This window comes from Sinocyclocheilus anshuiensis, unplaced genomic scaffold, assembly GCF_001515605.1.
Source record: "Sinocyclocheilus anshuiensis isolate Anshui unplaced genomic scaffold, SAMN03320099.WGS_v1.1 scaffold501, whole genome shotgun sequence".
NCBI lineage: Eukaryota > Metazoa > Chordata > Actinopteri > Cypriniformes > Cyprinidae > Sinocyclocheilus > Sinocyclocheilus anshuiensis.
Genome location: NW_015540866.1, coordinates 34200 through 43558, shown reverse-complemented (window position 1 = coordinate 43558; position 9359 = coordinate 34200). Strand labels below are relative to the sequence as shown.

Genomic DNA, 9359 nt, shown 5'->3' with positions numbered 1-9359 from the left:
TCTCTCACACACACACTCACACACACACACACACACACACACTCTCTCACACACACACTCTCTCTCTCACACACTCTCACACAGCTTCTCTAGCATAATCGCTGGTGTGGCGGCACGCTCAGATTTGGCTAGTTTTCATCACTGACCCACACACAGCTGTGGACCTCAGGTGAGCCGTCCGTGAGGTCATGCGTGTCACATGATCAGATACCGTCAGTGAGACACTGAACACACTTACCTCTCGCTGGTGAGAACAGGACGAGGAGAGTGTTAGCAGAAGTCAACATTAAGTCACACCTGTGCAGGTTTTCTGAACAGTTATGGACAGTCGTGTGGACATCATAAGATGAAGTTCAGTATAACTGGGAGAGAGCTCACACTCGTCTCGTTAAACAGGACACGTTCAGCATTTGTTTTAACTTTCTTCCAAAAGCACCTAGCAACAAATGTAGCTATTTTTAAATTTGATTTGGCTACTTTTAGCAACTTTTGATAAGTGACTCAGACTATAAAAAGGCACACATTTTCCATCTAAATTACACAAAAAGAGGAAACCACAGATGCCTAGCACTACACACATCACATGAATTAATTTAGCTGCTGTTTGCAGTTGTTCAATTTAATAATAATTAAATAATTGTTCATTTATGATACACCTTGTTGTACCTGTGATTGTTGATCAGTTAGTACACTGTAAGAAAAATATCTAGGAAAATGGAAAAGGTAGGCTTCTAGTAATTTTCCAGGACATTATCCATTATAACACTTTAACCCGAAACACAAAATACAATGTAAACAAACTCGTAATCGTTCAAACATGTGTAAGTGTTCAATAATTCAATGTTGTATATAAAAAGTTATTTATATTTTAACATTATATTATGCATTTATATTAGTTTACGAACAAATCTAAATGAACATATACAAATATATATTTTACTGAGATTTGACGTAGGGACACAATTTTGCGTCGTGATGACGTCATCACGCAATGACATCACAACGTCTTTTAGCAACAAATCGACCGTCCTTTAGCAGCTTCCCCTGAAAACTGAGCTGGCAACAGTAAATAGTGTTACTTAATGCCTTATAGTCGTATTTAGCAGAGCAGAGTTTATTTGAAGTATTCATGTCATAACACTATTATATAGCACACAGAACAAAGGCTCCTCTCAGCTGCTGAGCCTCAACACTTCTGCCCTCACTTCACAGCCCTTCTGCGCTTTAGCGTCTTGCGTCACCGAGTGCGACTGCGTCACTTCCGCTGTTTAAATCTCCCGCGGAACGGCGCGCGTCATACAGCAAACACTGTCATGCACGAGCGAGATAAACTAGTGTAACTTTTCTTATAAATGAAAATAACAGAAAGCATTATTTTTCATGCTAAAGAGAGACGAGAGCAGTGCTGGGTGTAACCAGTTACTGTAATTTAATTACTTTTCCCTTGAAAAAGTGTTTAGAAAGTAATTAGTAATAAGTAATTAAATACTTTTTGGAGAGAGTAATTTGTACAGTAATCTAATTACACTGTTGAATATGTAATTAGTAACTAGTAATGAATTACTTTAATTTACCAAACACTGATGCTAATTATTTTCCTCATTTACAAACGAACAGTCGTGATGTTTAAATTACAAAAAAAGGTTAACTATTGTCATTTATATTCAAATAAACTGATATGAATAGTTTAAAAAATACTTATATATACAAAATAGATTAAAACAAAACAAAAAAAAAAATTCCGTAAAACTCGTTTAAACTTTGACCCCTGCCACGCCTCGAAAGCATTATTTTTCATGCTAAAGAGAGACGAGAGCAGTGCTGGGTGTAACCAGTTACTGTAATTTAATTACTTTTCCCTTGAAAAAGTGTTTAGAAAGTAATTAGTAATAAGTAATTAAATACTTTTTGGAGAGAGTAATTTGTACAGTAATCTAATTACACTGTTGAATATGTAATTAGTAACTAGTAATGAATTACTTTAATTTACCAAACACTGATGCTAATTATTTTCCTCATTTACAAACGAACAGTCGTGATGTTTAAATTACAAAAAAAAGGTTAACTATTGTCATTTATATTCAAATAAACTGATACGAATAGTTTAAAAAATACTTATATATACAAAATAGATAAAAAAAATAAAAAAAACAATTCCGTAAAACTCGTTTAAACTTTGACCCCTGCCACGCCTCGCGAGATTTGAGCAGCAGCACGGCGCAGCATCGCACAGCTTGAGAACGAGAACACAAAGAAAGACAGAACAGCAGAAACCCAGTCGCTTCACAGATGTGAGTATGTGGCGGAATATTTAATCTCTGACATGACGAAATCTATCAATGGCTGTGTTTCCTCCGTCAGTTCTGGGCACTATACAGTATTTCTCTATTTATTTCGCTCCCTAGATCACATTTCTGCGGGGTTTAACAACTTAAATCTCCCTTCAGCAAATTAAGGCCTTCAATCAAAGCAGAAAGTCTTAAATTCGTAAAGTCGTCATGGTATTAAATGTTGCCAACATGTTTGTCTTGTTTTCTAATATAACGTTAGATATCTAAACATCCTTAAATCAAGATGCTTGAGATGCAAAATTAAAATATGAAGTCTAGTTTTCTGGAAAATTGACATTTGCACTGGGAACATGGCGTTACTGCAGTGAGATCAGAAGTGATTTCCATATTCTAGTTAAGGTGTGTGTGTGTGTGTGAGTGTGTGAGAGAGAGTGTGTGTGTGAGAGAGAGAGAGAGTGTGTGTGTCTCTGTGTGTGATCTGTGTGTGTGAGTGAGAGTGTGTGTGTGTGTGAGATTGTGAGTGTGTGTGTGTGTGTGTGTGTGTGAGAGAGAGTGTGTGTGTGTGTGTCTCTCAGTGTGTGATCTGTCTCTGTGTGTGTGTGTGTGTGTCTCTCAGTGTGTGATCTGTCTCTGTGTGTGTGCAGAGCTGCAGTGGTCAACATGATGTCTGGAGGTCCGGCGGTGCGCGTCAGCATCGAGTCTCAGTGTGAGCGTCAGGTGCAGGAGGTGTCTCTGGACGGTCTGGAGACGTACGTGCCTCCGCTCTCCATGTCTCAGAACCTGGCCAAGCTGGCGCAGCGGATCGACTTCGACCAGAGCTCGGACTCGGAGCAGGAGAGCCGGGAGCCGTGGAGCCAGCCGGAGCCTGAGGAGGACGAGGGTGTGTGGGGGGTGTTTTACTGCGGGGCTGCTGCCTGCTCGTGACTCAAGCACTGCTCTCTGCTGACAGGTGCGCTGAAGTTCCAGCCCTCGTTGTGGCCGTGGGACTCGGTGAGGAACAACCTGCGCAGCGCTCTCACCGAGATGTGTGTGCTGCACGACGTGCTCAGCGTGCTCAAGGACAAGAAGTACATGGCGCTCGACCCCGTGTCCCAGGACCCCAGCGTGACCAAGGTGCGGCGCTCTCCTCGCCACTAGGGTGTGCCATATTGACAAAAAATTACATCTTTTTCTATAACGATAATTAGACTATATGTGACCTGTGCTGGCAAAATGAGTCGCAAATTTTTACATTCTCTATTAAAAGACCTTCAAACTGATATTAGATATTAGAATAATAAGACATTTGGGCTGTTGCAAAACAAATGAAATCAGTATCTACTAAATTAATCTTTGCAGAAGTTGCATCTGAAGTGGCATTTAGATGTATTTACACACTGTTTAATGCAGCTCCGATGGACATAGAGTGTTTTAACCTGCGGTTGCAAATGCATAAATAATGTTTTGATATTTTAAACATAAAACATTGAATACTGATTAATTTAAAAATGAAAAATTGCTTTAAATGTGAAATTAAAACAAGCAAGTCACTGTTAATAAGTGAGTCATTGCGATTGAACCGAATCATTTAAATGGATTGATTCATTCACAACCACAGGAACAAAACACGTCTGTGTTTGGAATTATTTTTGTTGGTCAAATAGAGCAAAAACAGGCAATATAGTGTCTAAAATGTAAGTCTCTTAATATTAACTTATTGAAGAAAAAAAGGGTGCTCTTCGTGTGATATTAACTATATGAAATGATATAAATATATACATTTTCTGCCCCCATATCTTGAATTTTGTGATCATTCTAAATGCATTTTAACAGACTGAATCACGCAGTGAAAGAACACACACTGGTCTAACTCACTAGACTTCATCACGTAATGTATGCGTGCACTGCGTTGTTAGGCACGACGTGAAGCGGAGTTTTATTCACAGAATAAAACAGAGCAAATAAAGTGTAATGATAATAAAAACAGTATTCTTCCACCAAACAATGTAGCTCCTCAGAATCAGTTGTGGTTGCAACAAAGTGGTTGCCGAGCAACACACAAACGTAAACAAAGGTGTGTTACTTTGTAGAGTCATTTACAACAGCTTCGAATGCAGCTCAGCCAATCAGAATCAAGCACCGGAACTATCCACTTTAAATTTGAATATAATTTGAATATTGATAATATTTAAGTACAACGTTCGTATGTTCAGTTCGTACGTTCAGACCCCGCAGGTGTTCCAGCTGATCAGCAAGAAGAAGTCTCTGGCCACGGCGGCGCAGCTGCTGCTGAAAGGAGCCGAGAAACTCACCAAGTCTCTGGCGGAGAACCAGGAGCAGCGCAGACAGCGGGACTTCAACTCGGAGCTGCTGCGTCTGCGCTCTCAGTGGAAGCTGCGCAAGGTCGGGCACAAGATCCTGGGCGATCTGAGCTACCGCAGCGCCGGTAATGCAGCGCTCTCATCAGTGTGCTGACCTCTCTGATGTCTATGAAGTGTCTATGTTAACATGCGCTGTTGCTCTGCAGGGTCTCTGTTCCCCCATCACGGCACGTTTGAGGTCATCAAGAACACAGACATCGACCTGGATAAGAAAGTCCCTGACGATTACTGTCCGCTCAACGTGCAGATCCCCAGCGACCTGGAGGGGTCGGCGTATATTAAGGTAACATTCAGTTATCTATAACTCGCCTGTGAGCGCAGGCATCACGTGTTGTTTTCACCAGATGAACTGTGTGTGTGTGTGTTTCTCCAGGTGTCCATTCAGAAGCAGTCTGCTGATATCGGAGACCTCGGCACAGTCAGTCTCTTCAGAAGACAGCCCAAAGCCAAACCTGGTAAAGCCAGCTCGAGCGACTGATGAGAAACGCTGCTTTCAAACAATACTTGCCTTTGTAGATGACTGAAAATACAGGTATATGTGACCCTGGAGCACAAAACCAGTCGTAAGGGTCAGTTTCTTGAAATGTAGATGTATACATCATCTGAAAGCTGAATAAATAATCTTTCCATTGATGTATGGTTTGTTAGGATAGAACAATATTTGGCTGAGATACAATATTTGAAAATCTGGAATCTGAGGGTGCAAAAAAATCTAAATATTGAGAAAATCATCTTTAAAGTTGTCCAAATGAAGTTCTTAGCAATGCATATTACTAAACAAAAATTAAGTTTTGATATATTTACAGTAGGAAATTTACTAAATATCTTCATGGAACATGAACTTTACTTAATATCCTAATGATTTTTGGCATAAAAGAAAAATGTATAATTTTGACCCATACAATGTATTGTTGGCTATTGCTACAAATATACCCCAGCGACTTAACACTGCTTTTGTGCTCCAGGCTCACATATTATTAAATAGTATGCTTTGGAATAGATTTGACCCATATATAGAGTATTTATGACTGAATATCAAAAGGATTTTATTACTGCTTTCAAATAACTATTAAAGAGGAACATAGCACACACAGTTTCCCCCGATCTCATGTTAATCTTGAGTACCTATAGAGTAGTACTGCATCCTTCACATCTCCAGAGACTCTTTAGTTTTATCAGATTTATAAAAGAAATACAGCTTTATGATTCTCTCCAAAAACAGCGGAGCTCCTGGAGGCTGAAGAGCGACGAGCAACAAAACACAGCCGTTTCCAGAACATGACCGGGATCTATTGTGTATTATACACATATATTATAATAATAATAATAAACTTTATTTTATGTAGCGCCTTTAAAAGTAGCAACTCAAAGCACTTTACATGCATATGAAAATTATAAAGTTAAAACATACACACACAAAGTACAGGCAGTAAAGAACTAGCCAAACAATACAAAGACGATATAATAAAACAAAAGGGATTCTGCATTGCTAATCTCAGACGGCAGGGAGTTCCACAGTTCAGGAGCCAATGAAGAGAGAGCCCGATCACACAGATTTTAGCCGAGGTGTTTGAGCAGTTAAAAGACCAGCTTCAGAAGAGCTCTGGCAAATATTGAGGAGCCAAATTATTCAAGGCCTCATAAGTGAGCATGAGAGTTCTAGCAGCCGAGTTTTGCACCAACTCTCATTTACTTAGTCTAGCTTTTGAAACTCCAGCCAGCAAAGCATTTCAATAATCGATACGCAGAAAAACAAGTGTTGATTAACTACAGCTGGGACCGCTCCATCGTTCAGTGTCAAATGATGTGCAAATCCAGCGTCGAACTGGGCCTGGTTTATTAAACGCTCGTCAACAAACACACTTGTGAAACTCCGGAAAAACAAACTGCATCTCATCCTCATATCGTTCATATCTGTGGATGGATTTCTTTTCCAGTTTTTCAGAATGTCATCTTTATCATCTTTTGTGTGGAATGACATGATGGAGAGTAAATGATGACAAAATCTTCATTTTTGGGTGAACTATCCTTTTAAGTTCCCAGATATGTTAGCGCTTCAGTGATATAAAGCTCAGTAGGAGAATCAGTGTCATTCATTTCTGCAGGAGTAAGTGTGAATCAAAGCTGTTCAGCTTTCTACTCAAACACGTTTTGAATGGTGAAGTCGTTTGATGTCAAATGCGTGTTTTGTGGTCTGTTGCTCTTGAATGTAAATGGTGTTCTGCGTTCCTCTCAGCTTCTCAGATGTGGCATTTGAAGCTGGAAGCGGCTCAGAATGTGCTGCTGTGTAAGGAGATCTTTGCTCAGCTCTCACGTGAAGCTGTTCAGATCAAATCACAGATTCCTCACATCGTCGTCAAGAACCAGATCATCTCGCAACCCTTTCCTGGTATTTACACTCATTTAGCCACGAGCAGTGCACACACTTGTCATATGAACACTGTAGCTCTGTTCATTAAAGTCAAGTATTAATGCATTGTGTGAGTACTTAGTATTAACGGTAACACTTGACAATAGTTAAAGCTGGTTAATGCATTAACTTACAATGAGCAGTACATCTGTTACAGTGTTTGTTAATCTTTGATATTCAGTTTTAGTTCATGTTAGCTCAATTTAATAATGCATTAGTAAATGTTGAAATTAACAATAACTAAGATTAATAAATGCCTTAACATTAGTTGAACTAACAATGAAAAATATTTTTAAGAAATTAAAGTCTTATTATAAAGTGTTACTGTATTAATGCTCCATAAAGACAAAATGTATATTATAATCAGCGTTTGGGACATAACTAGTTACATGTAACGGAATTACGTAATTTAATTACAAAATAAATGTAACTAATTTGTTACAATTGCTGAGAAAAAATGTGTAATTAAATTACAGCTGCTTATTTTACTTGTTTTATGAGCTCAATTGTAACAATTGCTGTGTTAGGCTAACTGAGACTTGTTATAGCACTTGCATATCATTGCTGTTTTGTTGATTTTGATTGCTTCCATTGTCCACATTTTAGATAAATGCGTCTGCTAAATGACTAAATGTAAATGTACTTTAATAAAGTAATTGAAATAGTTACACTACTCATTACATTGTAAATAGGGTAACTTGATTTCCAAAGTAACCTTCCCAACACTGATTTATAATTACATATTTTAAGACCTATAGTTATAGAAACATGTTCTCATCACCTTTATTCATGATTTGTGACTCTAAAAGAACATCTGTTATTATTATTAGTGTAACTCTCTCTCGCTCTGTGTGTCTGTCTGTCTGTCTCTGTGTGTGTGTGTGTGTGTGTGTGTGTGTCTCTTGTCTGTCTGTCTGTGTGTGTGCGCGTGTGTTTCTGTGTGTCTCTGTGTGTCTGTGTGTGTGTGTGTGTGTGTGTCTGTGTGTCTCTGTGTCTGTGTGTGTCTCTTGTGTCTCTTGTGTCTGTGTGTCTGTGTGTCTCTGCGTGTGTCTCTGTGTGTCTGTGTCTGTGTGTCTCTGTGTGTCTGTGTCTCTGTGTGTGTCTCTGTCTGTGTCTCTGTGTGTCTCTGTGTCTCTGTGTGTGTCTGTCTGTGTGTGTCTCTGTCTCTGTCTGTGTCTCTGTCTGTGTCTCTGTGTGTCTCTCTGTGTGTGTCTGCGTCTGGCGGGACCCATGGCCTACGACAAAGCAGAGATCAGCTCGCTGCAGCAGAGCGAGGGACTCCTGGAGAAGATCATCAAACAGGCCAAACACATCTTCCTGAGGAGCAGGTGAGCATCTCACACAGAGGAGTTCAGAGAGTGATTGTACATCTCTGTGTTTGTCTGCTTGAGATCTCTCCACTTAGTAAAGATTATCTAGTAATCATATGTGAATACAGTGTAGTTATGGAAGGCTGCATCTGAGCTGTGAAACTGGGTAAAGAAATGAATGTTAGACAGGCTTGTTTCAGCATCTAAGCAAAGTACAAATAATGTAGGGCTGTGATTTTTTTCATGTATATGTATGATGTATGTATTATGTGTGTGTGTGTGTGTGTGTGTGTGTTATTTAATAATTTTCACTGATCAGTTTCCGTCAGGTGTGTATATTGCAGTATATTTGCCCAAAGGTCAGTAAAGTCTGTTTCTTTCAGGACGGCGCGGACCATCGACAGTCTGGCCAGTCGTATAGAGGACCCCCAGATCCAGGCTCACTGGTCCAACATCAACTCTGTGTATGAGTCCAGCGTCAAAGTGCTCATCACCTCGCAGGGATACGAGCAGATCTGCAAGTATGAGCTGATAACAGACACACATCAGCAGCAGTTACTGAGAGGACAGGCCTCACTCATGAAACAGCATCACACACTTCTGCAGACAACCACTCTGAATGTTTTATAATGGATTGAACGCGACACGGTTTATCATTTGTCATAAACATCCTTTATTGTTATAAAAATATCATGAGTCTATTTGCTTATTTCAAATATAGAAATTTTTTTCTAATTTTTTTCATACGTAACGACAGGAGATATGATCGCATGATTGACAGATCTTGAGTGAACGCGCTCTTTAAGAACATGTGAGAATAAATCTGTTCTCAGATAGCAAGAACTCAGCATCCACTCTCTCCTCTCTCGGAACACTCTTCTTCTGTGTTTGTTTACGCTGGTTTTGGAAACTGCGCCACCACTCTCACTCTTTTGTGTAACAGCAGCTGCTCCGGTTACGTGATCTAAGCTCAAATCTGATTGGTCGG

At 39.6% G+C, this 9359-nt stretch overlaps 1 protein-coding gene across 1 annotated transcript in view; it reads left to right on the top strand.

The window, feature by feature from the left end:
• Nucleotides 1-2136: 2136 nt before the first annotated feature.
• The window catches only part of LOC107688066 (mediator of RNA polymerase II transcription subunit 17), an 8286-nt gene continuing 1063 nt past the window's right edge, over nucleotides 2137-9359 (top strand). Inside the window, exons 1-10 of the mRNA XM_016485616.1 lie at nucleotides 2137-2291; nucleotides 2936-3171; nucleotides 3241-3404; nucleotides 4497-4716; nucleotides 4798-4934; nucleotides 5025-5106; nucleotides 6888-7116; nucleotides 8270-8389; nucleotides 8755-8992; nucleotides 9315-9325. Of these exons, the coding sequence (XP_016341102.1) occupies nucleotides 2952-3171; nucleotides 3241-3404; nucleotides 4497-4716; nucleotides 4798-4934; nucleotides 5025-5106; nucleotides 6888-7116; nucleotides 8270-8389; nucleotides 8755-8992; nucleotides 9315-9325 (1421 nt within the window). The 5' untranslated portion in view covers nucleotides 2137-2291; nucleotides 2936-2951. The remainder of the gene's footprint in view (nucleotides 2292-2935; nucleotides 3172-3240; nucleotides 3405-4496; nucleotides 4717-4797; nucleotides 4935-5024; nucleotides 5107-6887; nucleotides 7117-8269; nucleotides 8390-8754; nucleotides 8993-9314; nucleotides 9326-9359) is intronic.